The sequence below is a fragment of the Camelus bactrianus genome, chromosome 8, assembly GCF_048773025.1.
Source record: "Camelus bactrianus isolate YW-2024 breed Bactrian camel chromosome 8, ASM4877302v1, whole genome shotgun sequence".
NCBI classification, from domain to species: Eukaryota; Metazoa; Chordata; class Mammalia; order Artiodactyla; family Camelidae; genus Camelus; species Camelus bactrianus.
In genome coordinates, this window is record NC_133546.1 from 2504596 (window position 1) to 2526108 (window position 21513).

Below are 21513 nucleotides of genomic sequence, written 5' to 3' on the forward strand. Positions count from 1 at the left end.
TTCAGTGTCCCGGGGGGAGAGCCTGTGCTGGAGAGCGATGAGGAAGGTGAGGAAACTCAGAGATCAAAATGAAGAGGAAAAAGCGTGTGGATGGTGGCGAAGTCTCAACCAATCAGAAATAAGAATGTGTCTGGGGCCCACCTGCCAGTTCCATCTGCTAAGGAGAGTCGTGTTGCCTGCCATCCTTCGCTGGGGCCAGACTTGCCTCCTGGGCTGTGGAAACACACAGCTTCCTAGAGGGCAGTGCGGGAGAGGCGGCTTTGCCGGCGCGGGGGGCTCCGGCCCAGGGGCGGCGGCTGGCCCCATCTCCTCCTGACTCCTTCCTTGTGGTTCGTCATTATCATTTGAGCATCAGGACGGGGAGGGGGGGGCCTTGCTTGTGAACATCTTTACTGTGAATTCCTCCCTCGGTTCTGCTGCATAAGGAAGACTATAAACAGTACTGTTCTCAAAATAAGGGACTCGGTCGACCAGGGCACGCTTGAACCAGGAGCCAGGCCAACAGCAGCAGCCCCAAGAACAGCCCCAAGTTCCTCCCAGACGTACCTAAACCATGTGCTCCAACCGCCCGAGGCTTTGCCGACCCCCACACACCTGAGCTCTGTGCTCGGACCGGCCGTCACACCTCACTGCCCTGTGTCCCTTCTGTTTTAACTTTCTCAAAAAAAATATATATATATATCGCAGAAAACGTTTTGTGGATTAAAGCAGCCAGCACTTGCCGACAGCAGTTGCTATCAAGACACTGGGTCTGAACAGAGGATCCCCTGCCCATCCAGTTCCATCTGCACAAAAAAGCAGGAGCAGCGTCAGAGAAGCCACCTCCAGAGGCGTTAGCCATGAAGCAGGATGACTCCGTTTCCAGGTCGGTTTTTGTCCCTGGCGCCCTGTGGTTGGAAGCCATCTGTTTTCACGGGCTAAGAGGATTTTATCTGCTCCCCTAAGACATGGGCTACACGTGCTGCGAGGTGGAGGGGCTGGAAACCAGAAGAAACATCGGTGTGTGTAAACCCGGTGCAGACACGTCAGCCCAGCGTCTCTCGGTGACAACCACGTGCTTGGTTTCACTTTGCCGCTGGTGTGGAGCCACCAAACGAGGCCGGAGACCACAGCAGCTGGACGCCGCATTTAGATAGAGCCGAGGGTGCAGGCCACCCACCAGGGCCTGCTGAGAGGTTGCAAGGCACCTTCTGTTTTTGGTGGTGCCCGTGTAGGCTCCCCAAACCCATCCTTCTCCATCCAGCCCTGTAATAGCTTAAAATTTGTGTCTGAAGACTGGTACCCTCTGTTTTTAATGTCAGTCTGCTGCTCATTGGGGAAGAGAGGATCGCCGGGCAGTCGTGAGTCATCTCGGTTGGGCTTGAGCTGTAGGGGGGAGGAGGCCGGGAGGGTCTGAGCGTCGCGCGCTCTGTCTGTTCCAGATCATCGACAAGAGTAAAAGGGACCCCTCGGAAGAGATCGAGATTCTCCTGAGGTACGGCCAGCACCCGAACATCATCACCCTCAAAGACGTAAGTGTCCTGCGCGGCAGCCACGCCGCCGGTGCTTTGCGTTTCTTCAGCTGCTACCCAGAGCTGCCGTGGGTTTGGTGCCAGCTTGTGGCGCGGCTCCCTTGCTGAGCCTGGCGCCCGTGCCCCTCGGAGGGAGTCGCCCACAGCTGGGTGGCCTGACCTCCGGTTGATTGCACCCCTCCTCACGAGTCGCGTGATGAAAGAGGAGGGATGACCGGTGTGGGTTCTAACCCAGGTGTGCTGACTTTCACTGTCACGAGGAGTGTGGAGTGGAAGAGGCGGAGGATCAGCCCCGAGACTCCAGACCGCAGCCCCTCCCAGCTTCCCTGCCTTTCCCTGTTGATCTTCCCGTCCTTGTCCCTGATGGAGGGGGAGGGAGCAGGAACCAGGCACATGGCGGCCAGTCCGCAGCATCTCATACAGGCCTAGGGGCGGGGCCTCGTGGTCGGGGAGGGGAGGGGGCGCTGTCTTCTTCTCCACCTTTGCCCTCTGACTCTGGAGTGGCCCCAGCATCATGAACCCAGAACCTTCAGGCATGGAGGCCACCTCAATTTCCCTTGGGCCCCGTAAGTCCCTGGGGTAAGGGGCCTTCCAGATGCCAGTGCAGCACTGAGGAGAGCGTGAAACAGGACCTCAAGGGACCACGGCCTGAACTGCAGCCCCGTTGCATCCCCGTGGGTCACGTCGGCTCCCCAGCTCAGGACCAGTCCTCCTGCTGTTCCCTTCTTCATGCGAGTGCTAAGATCCACAAATAGAAACCAGCTAATTTGAAACCCTAAGTGTCTCAGGCCACTCTGACTCTGTTTGGGGTGAGTGATGCCACGCGTGCACAGGCTCAGAAGTAGAGCGTTTGATTGTAAACTCAGAGACAAGCACACCCAGATTAACTTTACATCCTTTATTGAGCTCAGAATCAGGCAGATCATTTTAGTGATTTGTTCTGAACATTATTGACCTGTAAGCCAAAAAGTCATCGCATTTAGGAGCTTTTGCCTCTGTTCCCCCCAACCCTGAGTCTTGTCAAGGCTAGGGCAGCCCGTCTCTGGGTGGTGCGCACGTAGCATGACCCGGAGCCCCAGCTGGTTTGGTTTTGTTTGCCTTTTAATTTCTAAAGCTAGTCTGACTACAGCTGCCTTTCTCTATGGCTTTTCTGAAACAAAAGCAAGTGAGCCCTCCTGCCTCCTCCCCGGCTGGGCTCCTGGGGCCTGTCCCCGGAGCAGCACAGAGGGCCCGGGGCTTGGACCTGCTGGGCCAGGGCCTGCCTGTCAGCCTGCGCGGGGAGGCCCCAGAGGACGCTGCTCCGGTGCTGTGCCAGCATCCTGCTTGTCAGCCTCTGAACCTCTGCCTCGAGGCAGGCAGTTCCAGGCTCCGCTGCGGCCAGATCCATCCTTGCAGCCATCAGCTCTCAGCGGCGCTGGCTCAGCTTGGCCCAGCGGCACACCACTGCAGCTGTTTGTTTCCTAAGAGCCACATCTGGTGCGATTGGAAAGGCCCTTCCCTCAGGCTCTACAGAAGCTTGTGTTTACTCCCAGGGGAGCCCTGAGACCCCCCCCCCAGGCTCTCCGCGCTGACACCCCCTCCCCCTCTGGAGAGGCCCCTCCTTCCCTGCCAGGGCGACCGCGTGGTCCCTGAAGCCTGCGTGTGCCCCTTCCCACCCCCAGGTCTACGACGACGGGAAGTCTGTGTACCTGGTGATGGAGCTGATGCGGGGCGGGGAGCTCCTGGACCGCATCCTCCGGCAGAGGTGCTTCTCAGAGCGGGAGGCCAGCGACGTGCTGTGCACCATCACCAAGACCATGGACTACCTCCACTCACAGGGGGTAAGGCGCCTGCCCGCCCAGCCTCGCGGGGAGGGGCACAGGAAGAACGGACAGGGAGTCACTGAGAGCTGCTCAACAGCGGGGGTCTCAGGGCTCCTCGTCTTCCTTCCAAACCACGCCTATCCCTCTTGTGTCTAAAAGCGGTGTGTCCGGGAGCATGGTAAAGAAGTTAAACTCCCCTGGCCCAGGGACAGCAAGAGGACTCTGGGCTTGATAAGGGGAAATGTTGGGATTTCCACTACTTGCCCTATTTAACACTGAATTCTGGGGGGAAGGGCACAGCTCAGTGGTAGAGTGTATGCTTAGCATGCACGAGGTCCTGGGGTCACCCCCCAGTACCTCCTCTAAAACTAAATAAGTAAATGAACCTAATTACCTCCTCCCCCCACCAAAAAAAGAATATATATTATTTAAGCCAATAGATTCAAAATAGGATTTCAACTTGTAATCAATAAAAAAAAATTTTTTAAACTGAATTCCTTCACTAATGCCAAGGAATAAATCCACGGGGAAATGACAGTGATGGCCAGGGCTCACGCAGCCCTCACCGGCTCCAGGCCCTGCTCTAGGCTCTTCACCTAGGCAGGTCTAGACTGGATTGCACCCACTTCACAGATGAGGAGGCCAGAGCCCAGAAAGGCTGAGTATGTTGCCCGAAGCTGGGTTCTCTGTGCCCAACGCCGTGCTCCCAGGCCCCCGCCCCCAGCCCCGGACTCCGCCTCCTGGCCTCCGCACCTCGCAGGAAGCGAGCAGCATTTCCTTAGCCAGCCCTGTGGGTGTGGCCGGAGGCTTGAAAATGCAGTCACCTCTAAACAGGATCTCTTCCAGGGCCGCAGGGTGGTCACTGGCCGTCTGGGGACAGGAGCATGTCCCAGAATAGTCAAACTCTAGAAGAAGCCCTTCAGGTGGTGCTTTTGCAGATTGGCTTCTACATAAGGAGGGGAAGCAACGGGATTGGAATGGACACCTTTTGTTCCCTTGCCCACTGGGCCTCCGTGAGCCTGCTGTGCCTTTAACTTCCCCACCCCGTCCTCTGCCCGGTATTAACAGAACAATGAGACACGCAGGTCCCAAGCTGTCTGCAGGCACGCCCCGTGCTCTGACAATCGGCCTCTGTCCCCTGCAGAAGAAATCGCTTTGTGCCCTAAATAGCGCTGTGCTTTGAGGCGTTGCTGGCCCTGCCATCCTTACGGCAGTCAGTCGCTGGCCCTGTCCTGGGGGCCCAGGATGCCCTGCACCCCACGCGGCTCCAGGGTTTCTGCTCACAGCCGTGAGCTCATGCAGAGGCTCCTTGTCTGCGTCACTCGCTGGGGTACCTGACACCTGGAGCGTAGCAGGCACAAGGCAGGTATTTATCAGTAGAAATCTCCCCTTCACGTTCCCTGAGCTCACCACCACTGTCCTTCCACGTGGTGGCCCCGAGATCCTGGACATGTGCCTACTCATTTATTCAGTCAAATACTTGCCAGCCCAGGGGCTTATGTAGGATCCTCTGATTTGAATGTCAGCGTGAAAGAGGCAGGAGGGCCTGCAGAGATCACAGCATCCCGGCCGACTGCTTCCTGCCGCAGGACCTGCCTGGAATAAACCCCTGTCTTCTGAGTGCATCCCCCCTTCTCCCTCCTGCTCTGTCCTGGGATCCCAAGTCAGCAGTGATTCCTCCTGCCTCTCCAGGTGGTTCATCGAGACCTGAAGCCCAGCAATATTCTATACATGGACGAGTCTGGAAACCCCGAATCCATCCGAATCTGTGACTTCGGGTTTGCCAAGCAGCTTCGAGCTGAGAACGGGCTGTTAATGACCCCCTGCTACACGGCCAACTTCGTTGCCCCCGAGGTGAGAGGACCACAGAGCCCAGGGGTCAGGGAGACGGGCCCTTCCCGACTCTCAGAGGAGCTGTGTGGTTCGGTATGCCAGAGTCCGCGGCCTCGTTAGGTTGTGGAAACGAGAAGCTTCGGTCTCTTGGGGATCAGCTGCTGATCTTACTCAAACACAGTTCTATCATTTTATTTTCTATTCGTAAATTTTTAGTGGTGAAACTTTCATGTAGAATGGTCATTGTGCTGCAGACAATTTAGGTCAAATCTGCCTGTCAGGAGTTACACTGAGGAATAATGTCGCCAGTCCCTCCCACGACCAGGAAGGGAGCCAGTGGGTCACCTGTGATAAGAAATTACCTACAGTGCACATTTGTGGACTCACTTAGCGCCAGAATTCTTGCTCCAGATTGGTTTCCATAACAGAAGCAGAGGAGGGTGTCGCTCAAGGGTAGAGTGTGTGCTTAGCATGCACGAGGTCCTGGGTTCAATCCCCAGCGCCTCCATGAAATACATAAATAAACCTAATTACCTCCCCCCCAAAAAAGGAAAAACAATCGTTAAAAAAGAAAAGAAAAAAGGAAGCAGGTCAGGAGCTGGCTCTGACGTCAGGGCTCCGCAGAGATCTGCAGGTGAGAGCGCGTGTGAGTCTGAGGGCTCCCCCTCCCTCCCCCTCTCCTCCGGCATCAGCAGCCTCAGCCCAGCTTGTGTGTCTCCCCGCCTCAGGCTCCCAGGGATGGCTTCCAGCAGGTGGGACGCTGGTGAAAGCCGACCTGGAACAGTAGGGCTGACGCTGCTGGGTGCGGGAGGGACCACGAGTGCGGACAGACATTAGACTGCATGGATCCTTCTGGTTGTTGGTGAGACCCACCCAGGGTGGCCCTGGTGCGGGTGCTGGGACATGCACAGCAAGCCCTAAGAGAGAGGCGTGCTGGCACCTAGTGGCCGGTCTGTGAGCCGTCTGAGAGGTGACCCTGGCCTGGGGTCCAGGAGGAAGCTGTCTGTGCGCCTGCAGGGATGGGTGGGTCTGCAGCAGGGCGCAGGCTGGGAGGCCGTTATTAGGTTGTCCCGACGCTCCCTGGGCCCTTTAAAAACAATCCAGTTCTATTTGACCAGCGGGATTGCCTTGTTTGATCAGTGCTAATGTTAACAGTATTGATTTCAGTGATTACAGACTGCCTTAAATTGCTGTGTGACTTTACCGTTTACCGAGCACTTTTACCAGGAGTTTTGCTTTTATCCTCAGAGGCCCTGTGGAGTGGAATGGTACATACTATAAGCCACACTTCACAGATACAAAAAAAAAAAAAAAAAACAGGCTCGATGTGTTGTGTTGGAGTGACTTCGAAGGTCACCCAGCTAGTGAACTCAGCCCTCGCTGTGGTCACGTGCCCCGGCGACCTTCCATGCCGCAGGCACCACGCCCGCGGCGCGGAGATCCTGGCCCTCGTGTCTAACTCAGCTCTCCTGCCCCACGTTCCGTGTCATCCGTGACCCGCGGTCATCCGGAGCGCCTGTGCGGCTTCCTTTGTTGTTGCCCAACTGTAAACGTATCGCAGATGGCCCTCTGCTGAGACAGGTGATCCTGGGGTGTAGGGAAGTCCTCCCGTCTTCACTGTTCCTCGAGAAATTAAGTACAGAAGGACCAGGGGACGGAGCAACTCCACGTCTGGGTATAAACTGCAGAGAGTTGAAAGCAGAGGCAAACACAGACACCTGTACCCTCGTCGCAGCAGCGTCATTCACAACCGCCGAAAGGGGAAACACCCCGGGCGTCCATCGGCGGGTGGACGGTACCGTGGAGCATTGTTCAGCCTTAGAAAGGAAGGGGGTCCTGTCCCATGCTGCAGCGCGGGTGGGCCTTGAGAACTCTGTGATACACCCGAAAGGAAAGGGAGATGATCTGATGGCTGTCTCACGAGGAACCTGGAATCGTTAGACTCCTAGAGACAGAGAGGAATGTGGTAGTTCCCAGGGGCCGTGCGGAGGGAGCACAGGCGCTGTTTGCTGTGGGGACAGAGTTTCAGTTTTGCAAGAGGAAAAGGGTTCTCTGGGTGGACGGTGGTGGTGGCTGCACAACAGCGTGAATGTGCTTAACACCACCGAACTGTATGCTAAACATAGTGAAGATGGTGGGTGTTACGCTATGTATATTTGACTGTAGTAGAAAAAATTCTTCTGCCTGAAGAATTACACGTTTGCTTTCCAGTCTGTGTGTCTGGGACGAGGCACGCTCCCTGTGCACGCTGGTCTTCGGAGAGCCCTGTTGCAGGGAGTCGGGGTTGGCTTCATGTCAGTGGATGACGATGCCACTGAAGATGTCCCACCCCCACCCGGTCCCCACCCTGCCGGGCACGCTGTGAACTTGAACTTCTTCTCTGCCGAGTGCTGATCTGTCACCTGCTTCTCCCCTCGCAGGTCCTGAAGCGCCAAGGCTATGACGCAGCGTGCGACATCTGGAGTCTGGGGATCCTGCTCTATACCATGCTGGCGGGGTAACACAAGCCCTCCCCTGGGTGTCGGGGCCCTGGGGCAGCCCTGTTGGGGTGGCTGTCCCTTCTGGGCCTGTCCCCTGCACAGACTCTTTCGGCCTCTTCAGGAGAACCAAAAAGCAAGGACAGGAAATTCGGTTGTGCGCAGAGTGTATCTCCAGAGTTAGGGAACTGGGGCTACAGAGCTCCGCTCATCAGCAAAAAGCCAGGCCTTGGCGTCATGTCCGCGCTGTCTCCTCTGCACCAGGCACCCTCTGCAGAGGTCACAAGCTTCCCTTAGAAACATCCTCTCGAGCCAAGAGGCGGCAGCATCTTGAGGAAGGCAGGCTGGGACCCGCTCTGTCGTAGCAGGATGGCTGGGTCTGCCGTCTGCCCGCCTTCCCACCTGCGCTCTGCCCGGGCAAACCCTTGACCCTGACAGCCTCACGGCCCTCAGTTTTGAATGAGAAGTGGGTGCTGTGTGGTATTTAAGGCTCCTTCCAGCCAGGAAGGTCTAGGATCCCAAGATCCGCTGGTGCCCAGTGTTTTTTTTTAACTAAATGCTTGAGTGGAGGGGACCGGGGATGGTGTCTAGACCATCCAGTCCTGTTGACTGGACTGTTGACTGTTTGCAGTGAGTCAATGCCTAGTGTCACGGAGGCAGGAGCAAGGGTGCCCCTCTGCGGGCTGCAGCCATGCAGGACGCCTTGCACTTTCCTCTTGATACCCTACGATTGGGCCACTTCATGATTCTTCCAGTGCTGACTTGGCCGACACATGGACTCCGAGCAGAAGCTCGGCCGCTGAAGGAAATGCTGTCAGATTAGGCTCCAGCTCCTTTCCCCGGAGGCACACACTGACATGCCCCGGTTTATGCCAAGGCGTGACCCACTGGCCGTGGGGCAAGTCCTCTTGCGTTCACGTGTTTGTGTCTGTCACTGCTGTAGGTCCCTGCCAGCGTATTATTCTGTCCACTGTACAACTGAGGCTCAAAAATTAGTTTGTCAAGAACCCAGAGTTAGTGATAGATCCACCGGGGTCCCTCAGACGTCCCATCTCAGGCTCTCATCCATTCTTCCACACTTTCACCACGGAAACCAAATCACCGGGCAAACCACGGTGCCACCCAGTCACCAGGGAAGCCAGATGTAGTCCAGAAAGGTTCGCCCTTGGTCCACAGAACCTTCTTCACTTGCCTTGTCACCCTATAGCACTGGCCAAGTGAGGAAAGCAGACGCAGCAGTGAGAAATACCTGACACCCGACGGGAAAGGAAAATCATTCTTTTTAACAACAAGGAGGCGAGATCAAGTGGTGGACTTCACTTTAGATTGTAAAGGGAAGCTCATTACAGTAAATGCTCTCACCACACAGCTTTACCCCTTTCGCAAATGGACCGGATGACACGCCAGAGGACATCCTGGCGAGGATCGGCAGTGGAAAGTACGCCCTCTCTGGGGGAAACTGGGATTCCATATCCGATGCCGCAAAGGTGAGTGGCTTCCCGCGGCCCTTCCTTCTCCGGTATGGAGATGCTGCAGCGACTGCTTCACCTTTGAGGACACTAGAGGACACTTGGCATAGAAATAATATACATATTTTATACTCATAGATTTTTTTAAGCCACTGAGCAAGAATAATTTTTTTTTGCAGAAACATTTCATAGCAGATCACGGTTGTAACTGTGCTTGTGTGTACATGGATTGCAACCTGTAAACTCAAAGTGGGCTCTATCTTCAAACCAGCTTGAGGGGTTTTGTTGTTACTTCTTTACAATCACCTGTGTTGAACATGAGCCCCTCTGGACCCACGTGATGGCTGCAGGTTATTAATTCCATGGTTGGTGATTATTTGTAGCAGGTATTTGCGGGTGCTGCAGATAAAATGAAACTGAAGGCAATGCTATGAATTGGTTACCGTCTGTGGGGTGGTGCTTATTTCAGCTTCTCCCTTTGGAGGATTACCATTTTTACTAAAATAATGTTTCAGTAACTTAAATGCACCATTTAACATCTCCACGTTTAATTTCTCTTTAGACGTAAAATCTTTAATACAATATAAATCTGGAGTGACCCACCAAGTTGATGATGGTTAAAACTTAAAAAAAAAAAATTTCACATACTTATAAACCTGAAAGTAAACATTTGGCCCCAAATGCAAAGACTCACTCTCAGAACGATGATTAGGTTTTGCTGTAAGAGAGAAAAGGAATTTTGCTAGGAAGGCCCTTTGAACCAGCGGCAATGAGTCCCTTCCTCTTCTTCTTCTTCTTCTTTTTTTTTTTTTTAATGGAGGTCCTGGGGATTGAACCCAGGACCTCGTGCGTGCTGAGCACGTGGTCCACCCCGAGCTCTGCCTCCCCTGTCTCTGCCCTCTTTGACCCCCTGCAACAGGATGTCGTCTCCAAGATGCTCCACGTGGACCCTCATCAGCGCCTGACGGCTGTTCAAGTCCTGAAACACCCGTGGGTTGTGAACAGAGAGTACCTGTCCCAGAACCAGCTGAGCAGACAAGACGTCCACCTGGTGAAGGTACCGGCAGGTGGTCCCGACAAAATGGTGGGAGTGGGGACTCCAGGAAAGTGGCCCTGAGACCTGCACAGTTGATTTGAAGCGGTCACAGTGTGTGGAGAGGGAACCGATAGCAGGCACACAGAGGCGTCCCAGGTGCACTTACTTTTACTTATTTCATCACAGACACACAGTCACACGCAGAACTCTGAGTAAGTTACGACTTCTGTGAACATTTCTGAACAGCTTCGTTGCACGCATGAGAGACAGACAGAGGCGGAGAGAGACAGAGGAGGAAAGACAGAGACAAAGACAGAGAGATAAAGGGAGAGACAGAGGCAGAGGAGGAGCAGTAAGAGGGTCCTCATGGGGATCAAGAGGTCTGCGCCTCCGGCGCCGCTGCTCGTGTGCTTACGGTGGAGTCTCCGCCCGACCTTCCCTTCTCTGACCTTGTGGTGCAGCCATTACTTCTGCGCTGAGCCGCTGCATCCCTGTGCCTTGAACCTTCGAGCAGCCAGGCGGTGGCCTCCTGTCACCTCGGGAATGATGCACTGGCCCCTGGTGTGCAGTCCAGACAGACTGACACCATCCAGAGCACTGGGGGGGTCTACACTGCAGGAAGAGGCAGTCCTGCCTCACGTGCCTGGTGGCGCGGGCTTTGGAGTTGTGCGAGTTGAGGACGGAGGCCACGGCCCTCCCCGGGGAGGCTCTAATCCATGTTCTCAGACCAGCTGTTGCCGTCACACAGCACAGTGCACCCTAGTCCTGCTCATCAGCACTGTGACCATGTCCGGAGAGTTCCACTCCCCTCTTAGGATGTGTGAGACCGGGAGCCCCGGTCAGCCCTCCCGCACACCACAGCCCCATCCCGCTCCCGGGAGCCCTGCATCCTGGGCGCCCTGCATCCTGGGCGAGACCCTCTTCTGGGAGGCAGGCTGCCCCAAGCGGTGCAGGGACGGCGCTGCCCTGCTCAGAGCTGCCCTCTCTAGGCCTTCCTGGGGACTTAGAGCTACTTCAGGACAACCCAGTCACCCCAGTTAGACCAAGGTCCCCAAAAGTGGCAGAGCTGGAGGTGACAGACCCCAGCTGTTGCCACAAGGGGACCCCCGCGGACCAAGCAGTTGCAGGGCAGACCTGGCCGCAGCCAGCAGCGCAGGGACCGTGGGACCTCAGCTGGGGCCCCGTGCGAGCCTGGAGCTTTCCCCGGGGCCACGGCGCAGCTCCTGGCGGTGGGAGGCGGGGTGGCGAGTGGGCCCGGCAGACACCACCCCCGCTGTTTGAGAGCTCGGCTCCCGGGTCCTGAAGGAGGCCTCCCGTCCCCCGAGGCCGGCACCGTGTCACCCGCCTCTCCCTTCGTTTTGCAGGGAGCGATGGCCGCCACCTACTTCGCTCTAAACAGAACACCTCAGGCCCCGCGGCTGGAGCCGGTGCTGTCGTCCAGCCTGGCGCAGCGCCGGGGCATGAAGAGGCTCACGTCCACGCGGCTGTAGCAGAGCGGGACCTGCCGCGCACCCCGGGCTCGGGGCCGCCACCTGGCCGGCCACCAGCATCGCTGCTGCGGCCGGCGCCCGGCTCGCCCGCGCTTGCTTGTTCAGCCCGGAGAGGGTCCGGACGAGGGGCCTCCCGGCACCCGGCCGCGCCAACCTTGCCGCCTCCGCCCCGCAACGCCGGGCGGAGCCCCTCCACCGCAGACCGCGCCCGACGCCCCGCGCCCCGCCGGCCTTTCGCTGTCCTGCCTTGCGTTTAAGTGGAGAGAGAGCGTTTCCAGTGGTACAGTCGGTAGCGTGGTCGGGCTTCCGGCACGCGTGCGCCGGGGGTCCCGGGGAGAAGGCCGAGCCCTGGGAGGGCTGGCCCCTGTGGCTGCGTCCTTGCCCGCGGGCAGAGCGACCGGCGGCACCGGGCACCCAGGAGCAGGCGCCCCCCCCCCCATGATCCAAAGAGCCCTTGTCTCGTCGCACCCCCGCTTTGGGCTGAGGCCCCAGTGCTCTCCCCCCGTCGCAGAGCTCAGTGGGGCGAGGCCACCCCAGAACCGGGGGCGGCATCGTCTCACGAGAATCGTTCGTGTCCCCAGGAGGGAGCCAGCGAAAGCCTCTTTTCCTCATTCCCCTCTAGGGCCGGGGGCTCCAAAAGCAGCTGCTCCTCGCCCCTGCCCCCGGCTCTAGGGTCTCCAGGGCCGCGGGGAGCTTCCCTTCGGACCCCTGCCCACTGCCCCACCCCGGGCTGGAGGGGAGCCGAAGGACGCGTTGTGGAGAGCTGGGATGCACTTTGTGGAAGCTGTACTTTCGTGTCGTGTTTGTGTTTCTGTTGCACAGATCTGTCCTCGCCTGACGTGTCAGTGGTATTTAATGTCCCCTTTGGGGAGTGTTCGCACAAGAGTGGGCAGAGGGCAGAGTGAGCTGGGCCGTGCGTGACCGGCTCAGCCCCACTGCCCGGGCCTGGACCACGGATGCACCTGTCCTTCAGTACCCTCCCAGCTGGCCCCAAACTGGGGGTGGGGGGGGCCCACCTGCCACTGACCAGAGGACTCTGACCCACCGTGCCATGACCCTCCGTCCAGTGTCGCCGGGCGCCCTCTGTGCTTAGGTGGCAGGGGGGTGCCTGTTGGTGTCAGACAGGTTTTCACCAAGAAGACAATATTCAAAAGACCTTCCATCCCAACTCACTCGAGTACCCAACTCGGAAAACAGGAACAAGGCAGCACTCTAGAACTGGCTCCTCAGCTTGGCCTAGCTGTCTTCAGACCTTAAAACATAAACGTACTGCAGACGCTTAATTGTCCCGTGAGCCCCCCTTTTTTTTCTCAGCACCACAGGCAATAAAAAGGTGGGGACAGATTCAGGTACCTGATTTCCCACAAAGCCCTCTTAGGCGTTTCTCAGATTCCTCAATAGGAAGTGCTTTTTCCCCGAGGCTCAAAAGACTTCCACCCACATTTTGCTTGAGATCAAAACTACGTTATCTGTTATTAGAAATTTAGGGAAAACTGGGGAGCCCTGAGTCTCAGGTTCCTAGAAATCCATGATAATCCTTGTGTTTTCTGTTTGCTGCACGGGCACCTCCCTGTCCCTCAGCTGCCCAGGCCTCCGGCTTGGGCTTGGTTCCATGTTGGTTTGCTTGAAGCCCACCTGTTCTGATGGAGGGAGGGAGAAGGCAGAGAAACAGATGGGAGGCGTGGCCGGTCTGTGTCCTCCATGTGTGCCGCTCTATTACACCCACCAGTTACACACACGTGTGCAGCCTGAGCTCAGTCCCGCGCCTCCACGGGGGTCCATATGCTCGCGCCACACCTGCTCCGCTGAACCCGCTCTACTTGAATGTCCCTAAAATACTCCCACTTCCTCAGCCTGCAAAACTAGTAGGTGATACTTGAAACCCTTCAACAGGAGGTCAGCCTGGAGAAACTGATACCAAATTTTCGACTGAACTTTCCAAAGTCTTAAGTGAAAGAATGGCTTCATATAAACGGCAGTCGGTGTGTGAATGAAGGTGTGATGACTCTTCATTCACCTGGAGAGGGTCCCTCCACCAGTGACGAAAGGCCTTTCAGGATTTGCACAAGTCTTGTGACTGCCCAAGGCATTACCCAGCCGTCCCCACTCTCACCTATAGCCCGACCCCTCCAGGTCGTTAAAAACCACAGACTTGGTAGTGAGGAAACCCAGCCTGGATCTCAAGCCTCCAGACCCACCGCCAAGCGGTCGTTTCGCGGGGACGCCTCCGGTCTCTCTGCACCCTGGCGGCCCCCACTTTAAAAGAAACACGTGACTCGCCCCCCTGCCCCCATCCAGGGTGAAAGCTTTGCCAGGTGCCCCCCACTCCCCCCACCATGTCAGACTAGGCAAGAGTGAGGTTTCACCTCTACCCCCAGGTCAGGCCGTCCGTGGTGTCAAACCAGCTGTGTGTGTGACGCCGTTTGGAAGAGCGTTAGGCCTGCGGGCGGTCACAGTGCTTGATGTGACCGGTGTTGTCCTTCCGCGGCCTTCCCGCGCGCGGGGCTCCGCTTTGCGCGTCTCCAGGAGCCATGGGGCCCCCAGCGGCGAGGAGACGGCCGTGATGGGGCCCCTCGGCGCGCTCCGGGCGCCGCCGCACAGAGGCGCCCTCCCCAGCCCCGGCCGCGCAGCACCGTGCGTCCCAGCGCGCGTCCGTGTTTACAGGGCTTGCTCGTGTCCACACTTCCTATTTTATGTTTGAGATGGGCGCCACTCTACGATATTTATTACGCTTTCCAGACTTTCTGAATAGATTTTTTAAATAAACATGGGTTTTATGAAGTGTAATGTTTTTCTAGCGTAACTGTGAAGGTTGGACTTCTGTGTTGTTACGCATAACAGTCTGCAGGCAGGCGGCTCGGCAGCCCTCCCCCGCCCCTCGCGCGGACTTGGGGCTGCTGCGCGGAGCCGCCCTCCCCACCCATTGCCACCGAGAGCTGGGTGCGCGCGAGGACGCACTTCTGTGCGTGCACCTGCGTTGGCGTGTGTGAGTGCGTGCACAAGTGATGCGTGATGTGCGTGTGCCTGTGCACGCATGTGTGCACATGTGCACGTGTCTGTGCATAAGTGGTGTATGTGAACCTTGTTGCACACGTGTGCATGTTCGTGTGCACGTGGAGGGGGTGCACGTGCAGCCCGGCGAGAGACAGTGGACAGTGTGTTGGCAGCCATGCAGGTGCCGGGGCTGGGCTGCTGGGCGCCGTCCCCGCTGTCTCTCCTGCGCGCTCACACTCATCTTTATACAGAAAAACGAGAAGCTACCCTGTTGGGCTTCGGCTTTCTACCTTAATTTCTTCGTCCCTTTTGTTCCGTTCCTATCCTGCACGTGTCAGCAGGTGACCCACACGTCTCTGCTGTCGTTCTCCGGGCCACTTCCCCATTAGGTGAGGGATCCTTCCCGAGACCATTTAGACCTCCGGTGCAGGCAGGGGGGTCGAAACCGTGAGTAATTCACGCACAAGAAATCCTGCCTCTTGCTGCAGCACGAGTGCCCCGAAAACACCTGCCGAAAGAGTCCGGACTGGTGAAAGTAACTCCTGCATCGCTGTGTGCGAGCTTCTATTGCTGTCGTGACAAATTCCCCCAAACCTGCTGGTGGCAACTGGTTATGCAGTAGCTCTGGAGGTCAGAAGTCCAAAATGAGTCCCCTGGGGCTGAAATCGGGGCGTGGGAATGGCTGTGTTCCTTCTGGGGGCCCTAGGGGGGACCAGAACCCTGCCTTTTCCGGTTTCCAGAGGCACCGCACTCCCTGGCCCTTGGTCCCTTCCTCCCTCAGGCCCAGTCACAGGTGTTGAGTCCCACTGTCCTCACATCACATCACCCACCAGCATAACTCAGGAGACTCCCTGTTTTAAGGTCAGCTGATTAGCAACCTGAACTCCACCTGCCCCCTCAATTCCCCTTTGCACGGGGACCAGCACGTGACATCTTTCGGGGGCCCCTTATCCTATCTGCTGCATCATACTGGGCGTGCAGAGATCTGCCCAGTTTTCAGCCTGTGTGTGGTACACCTGGGGAGATGAGGTGTCAGGAACTGTGACGCTTTGGGGCCTTGCCTTCTTGGAAGCTGAGTTACCTGCCACAATCTCCTGGATGCCGGACGCAGACATGAGACTCCAGGTCAGAGCCCCGCCACCCAGCACACAGCGAGACTCCACGCACATCAGTGCCCTAGAGCCCAGGCTTCTGGGGTGGTGGAGGGTGGCCAGGGCAGAGGGTGTACCCAGGGGGCTGCACCACAGCCAGGGGCCCGAGTTGAGAAGCCCCAGTAATTTCTAAAGGGCTGCAGGCAAACTGCCATTGTGTACCCAGGACAGGGACACGGTCCTGCCTTCCCTGGCTGTGTGACGTCCTTGAGGACCAGCCGAGGGATTGCTCACACATGCACAGACATGAAGCCCTGGGGATTTGCTCCTAATAGCAGTGGCTCTGTTTGGTATCTATTGGCCCCACTTGCTGAGCTGAGTGCCACCCCAGAGGCCACACAGAGACCAGGGAGAGGAGGTGGACTCTTGCGAGGGGACATCCAGCTCTCAACCACAGGGGCACACATCTGTCTTTCATAGGACTTAAACTAGTCCTCCAGACTGCTTTCATGCAGAATATTTTGTGCATATCCTCAAATCCAGCTTGTCACTTCTCCTAAGTAATGCCAACCCAGGCCATTAGCCGTATTTGCCTCCCAAGATGCTGAAAACATGACGCGTGTAAGGGAGCCATGAGTCTGGGCTCCTGGTTTCCAGTGCAGCCCCCTGGGGTCACCTAATTCTGGGGTCCACCAAATTCCTGTGTTTTGTCTTCTCTGTGACCTCAGGGTAGAGTGAGTGAAGCTCGTGTATGAGGGTAGACCCCAGTGCAGTCTGTGACTCAGGTTCTGGAAGCCCAGTGTGGGGTCTGTGGGGTCCACAGGGTGTGGACATGTCCCCGACCCAGAGCGCATCTTCCACACCCTGACATGGGACGAGGGCACCTCCCTTCACAGGAGCTTTTTCAGTGCATCTGGGCTTTTACACAGTGACTGTAATTTCGTGATGGATGCACAGAAACTCAGACTACACAGATGACCCCGCACAACAGAGAGCCACTCAGTCAAAGCACACTTCCTGAGCAGGGACCGCACGGCTGTCCCAGGAGCGGGAGGCTGGGCACCCACAGAGCAAGGCCAGCGATCAGGAAGCTGACCTCCCAGCAGGGGAGAGAGAAGACAAACCAGGACCAGCACAGCCCCCGGTAGGCGCCACGGTGCTGGGCGGACCCAGGGGAGCCGTTCAAAAGGTAAACCCACCGTTATGATTTGCTGGTTCTCCTCAGCAACGGGTATTACTGACCCTTCAAGGCTGAGCCCGTGATTTTTACAGTTTAATTTATTCTCTTGTCATGGCTACAATTCAGGATCTAAAACTCAAAAGCATTCATTTATGACACCTGTCCAATTTGGGTAGATGTCTGTCACTTTACTGTGATGAGGGAAAACATCCAATAAATATTTGGCATAAATGAGCTTCAGTATGGTGTTTTTACCACACCTGAGCTCAGGCAGGAAAGCCAGGTTTTCCAGATTATAGCTGTCATTTCCACTCAGAAGTGTCGTTGTTGGCAGTGAGTTCCATTTATTTCAGGGTTTTCCCACAGTTTTCCTTCCTGAGGGCATGGGACGCCAGCTCGGCCCCGACCTCAGGTCTCCTGGGTTCCGCTCTGGACCAAAGGGCAGATTGTGACACTGGAAACTGATCACGTGGAGACACGTCAAATCCCCAGGCTTTCAGACTCTGCTTTATCACTTAAAACTATGGACTTAGAAACTGGATCAATCAGGTTTTGTTTTTAAACACAAATAACAGTTGAAAATGTAAGTGTTCAGACTGCAGAAGATTTAAGAGAAATTATAATCACAATTAGGCTCTTCACATAACTTCAAAACACATTTTTGGAGCCTAAGGTTTTGCTAACATAAACTCGAGCCTGGTTACAAAATATCCCCCTAAAAGCTGGAAGCATCCAAAGAAATCCAGACTCACATAGACCTCAACCTAAAAGACACTGATATGACAGTGAAACTTCACTTGCTAAGCCCTTGAGAAGATTAACGACAGGGCTTAGAGGTCAGTGGGCTGTCCAGACCACCACTCACTGGGCTGGGCCTGGGGCTCCATGTCCCCCCAAAGTTCTCGTGGTTTCTGACTTCCCTTTCCTCCAGCAGAAACCTTCCACGACCCCTGAGGAAATTAGAGAAGGCAGGGCCCTGGCATGGGAGGGGGGCACGGTCTAAGGACTCCTGACACTGAAGGAGCCTGCTGGTCAGCAAGCAGGGCAGGGGGAGGGCTACTGCGCAGGGGAGGGCTGCAGGGGGAGGGGGAGGACTGCAGGGGAGGGGGAGGGCGGGGGCAGGGCACGGGGAAGCTTTTAAACCTCCATGTAAGATTCCTGATGTTCACAAGTTCCAGCACAGCAGACTTCAGAAGCACCACGATAGTTAACCGCTCTTCTTGCTGCACTTACCTAAATAACCAGAGACTAGGCTTATTGTACGGTCCTGCTGTGCACTGTTGGGAAAAACTGGGGGTGGTCGTAGAGAAAGGTTACGTGTCAGTGGAAGCCCTAATGCCCTCCCGGGCGTGTCTGTTTCTAGTCCTGTTCATTGTCTTGAGGTTTCGTTATCCACCTGCAGGCCCGACTGGACCCCGGCTCTGGGGCCCTCGGGACCTGGCCACAACTCTCCAGACTCACATTGCCAATTTTCTTCTTGTAACTGACTATACTTTCAATTAAAAAAAAATCATAAGAAACTTGAATTCTTATGAGTGGAGAAGCAGAGACTTAAATCTGCGTAACAATCTTTCCTTTGTTCATCTGGCTTTTCCTGGTAGCCAGCTCCCACATCTGGTCTCCACCACAGACACACACGCACACCCACACACGCACTTCCTTCTCTGGCCTTGAGCCGAAGGTGGCATTTAAGTCAGTGCTATTAAGCAGCGGCTTGGGCCATCTCCAGAGTTTCACTCAGTTCTCTTGGGTCTCTCCCGTGCATACAACAGAGACACATTTTACTGAACTTCTGTTTGATTCTGTCTTGTCAATCTGTCTTTTATCACAGAGGGTCTCAGCCGAAACCTAGAAGAGCTGAGGGGAAATTACCCTCCCTCCCCAACAGCAGCAGAGCTTGATCTGGGCCTGATGATGTCATACAGGCGTGCAAGGCCTCGGATCCACAGCAGGCCTCGCAGCCCAGACGCCGCACAAGACCTAGGATTCGCTGAGCTGTAAGTCCGTTTGTATCCAGTCCTCCCCTGCCACTTGGTGCCAAGTAGCATAGGCAGGTTCGAGCGCAATTTTGTCCACAGTGTTTCTAAAATGATGCCCAATCCTCTTCCTTCTGGCTCCTCCTCCGGACCTCATTCTCCTGACTTGCCTGGTGCCACAGAGCGAGGTACAGACAGGACGTGAGGTCGGTGTGGGGCGCCCACCTCCCTCCCCGAGCCTGCCCTGCCCCTGGGCAGGAATCCTCTTCTCTCTACTCCAAGCTCCAGCACAACACAGGGCACAAAGAATGATTTACAAAAGAATGAGGCATTGAACGGGGGGCCACAGGACATCCCACCTGGGGCTTTGGGGTCCTCAGGTAGGTGAAGGGCTCTTGTTAACTTCGTGAGTGGGTCATCCGAGTTCATTTCTTCTTCCCAAAACTTCACTGCAACCCTGGACACAGAGCAAAGGTTGTCCTTGTGTTTGCAATTGTCACAATCAGACACTAGAGGGCAGTGTGGGACCCTGCAGGTGTTGAAGGAAGTGTTGCTTCCCTCCCAGAACAGGTGCGCAGCCCTGGGGAGAGGGGGCGGGGGCGGCAGGTCCCCATCCTGCCCTGGATCCTTACACCCTGTCAGGGATGCCAGCCTGCAGGTCTCAGCAGAACTGGGCATCATCTGCAATCTACGTCAACATTGCCAAAAGCTGTGTGAGGAGCACAAATTTGCGAACCATAAGCCTACACAGGAAAGTGTCCGGTTTGCCTGACTTTTTGTTGGTTTCCTAGTAACATTAGTTATCTTACACCTAGAAGGAATTTTTTTTAATGTCTCCTTTAAAATGCCCTTGTAGAGGAGCAGAAACCTTAACTTTATTAAATGTATTTTTATTAGACAAAATCTTTATCATAACAGGTCTACAAGGAAAAACTTAATTTAAAAAGGGTCTTTGGTGGGGGTGATGGGTAGAGCTCAGTGGTAGAGGCAGTGCTTAGCACACATGAGTTCCTGGGTTCAAGCCCCAGTACCTCCAGTAAAAATAAATACAAGGGGAGGATGCAGCTCAGTGGCAGAGTGTGTGCTTAGCATGCGTGAGGTCCTGGGTTCTATCCCCAGTATGGCTATCACAAAATAAAAAATAAAGAAATAAATCTAATTACCTCCCCCCCAAAAGAAAAATAAGTAAATACATAAATAATAGAAATAAATAAAATGAAAGGGATCTTTAATGGTGAAAATGGTTGTGAGTCAATGACTCGGGTAACCACCAAGGAGAGATTCTCAGACAACAGACCTGCAGTGTGTCTGTGGTTTTAAAACATCCCTGTGATTCTGGGGACCGGCCCTGGGGAGAAGCGTTATTTATTACCATGTGCAGCTCTAAGTTCTGTGAACCGAAACAGCAAAGCCCCACCCTAGCAGCGCCTCCCCGAGCTGCTGCCCACTGTGGGCTGCTCATCACCACGTGGATGTGTGACAATGTGTCACACTCGCTCGTCAGCCCTGCCCCTGCCGACTTCACCCTGACCTCCCAAGCTCGCTGCTCCTCCGTGATTCCCCAACTCAGTTGAAACACTTTCACTCACACCATTTCCAAAGGACGCATCCAGAGATCACTTGGCCCACAGCCGCTCTCCCAGCCCCTCCCATGTCATCAATCTGCTGATCTTTCAAGGGTGTCTCCTGTCCAACTCCTGAGTCTGGCCTTCCTTTCGTCCGGTTACCCCGGGCTTCTCTCTGCTCAGCTGGCCAGCAGTGGTGACCCCCGGGCTAGGCTTCCAGCTGCAATATTGCCTGTCAAACCCATTGTCCACACTGCAGCTCAAAGTTCTATCAACAGACAGTTGTGCCCGTATCATTTTATCGTGTTAAAGGATAACCTTCCTCAGCTCTGGTCCTTCTGTAGAAAGTCCAGCTCTTCGACCTGGTATGTGAGCCCCCATGACCTTGGCCACTGACCGTGTTCTCAGTCAATCTTGAAGCCCACCCGCCTTGAGTTTATAACACTGTCCATCCAGTAGAGTAGCCTCCAGCCACGCTTGTCTATTTAAATTCTTAAAATGAAATAAAATTCAAAATTCAGTTCTGAGGCCACACTGGCCCTGTTCCGCTTGAGGCCAGGGCTTCGGTACTGGACAGCACAGAGCCTAGAACATGCCGTGAAGGCAGACAGTCCCCCTGGTCGGCACTGTTCTAGCCTGTCGGGCAGGAGTCTTAGTTGCAGACACAAGAAGCCTCGCTGGCAAATTTAAACAGAAAAAGAGATTATTATTGAGTATTAGGTATCTTGCAGAACTTCGGGAGAACAGGCCTGGGAGCTTCAGGACAGAGAGAATGTTGCGGGAGGCGGTCTCCCCAGAGTGCAGGGCTCCGCCCGGGAAGCGCCCCGGCCCTGGCCACCTCCCCCCGCTCAGCCTGCCAGGGGCTGCCGGCAGCATCACTGCAGCGGGGCACGCCAGGCCTGGAAGGGCGACACCGCTCCACCTGGCTCCCATCTGCCCAGCTCTCACCTGGGCACCTGCTCGGGGAAGCCCAGGTCACCAGGGGGTGTCAGAGCTGGAGAAAGATCAGAGCAATGCGGCTTCCCGCCTTCAAGTCCCTGCGGCGCAAGAAAGTCAGTCTGTCCCACCGCCACAGCCGAGCCGCCCCCC

At 55.8% G+C, this 21513-nt stretch overlaps 1 protein-coding gene and 1 long non-coding RNA gene across 15 annotated transcripts in view; one reads left to right on the forward strand and one right to left on the reverse strand.

Moving 5' to 3' along the window:
- Positions 1-14399, forward strand: part of RPS6KA2 (ribosomal protein S6 kinase A2) — a 375962-nt gene extending 361563 nt beyond the window's left edge. For 9 of the 14 annotated variants that reach the window (XM_074368009.1, XM_074368013.1, XM_074368011.1 and 6 more), the window contains 7 exons: positions 1422-1511; positions 3173-3331; positions 5006-5167; positions 7567-7643; positions 8993-9110; positions 9913-10149; positions 11493-14399. In XM_074368009.1, coding sequence (XP_074224110.1) covers positions 1422-1511; positions 3173-3331; positions 5006-5167; positions 7567-7643; positions 8993-9110; positions 9913-10149; positions 11493-11618 — 969 coding nt within the window. In that variant the 3' untranslated portion in view covers positions 11619-14399. The other 5 variants (XM_074368010.1, XM_074368012.1, XM_074368022.1 and 2 more) reach the window with 3 other exon arrangements.
- LOC123615542 (uncharacterized) overlaps positions 1-21513 on the reverse strand; it is a 30841-nt gene that overhangs the window by 6510 nt on the left and 2818 nt on the right. The window lies entirely within an intron of this gene.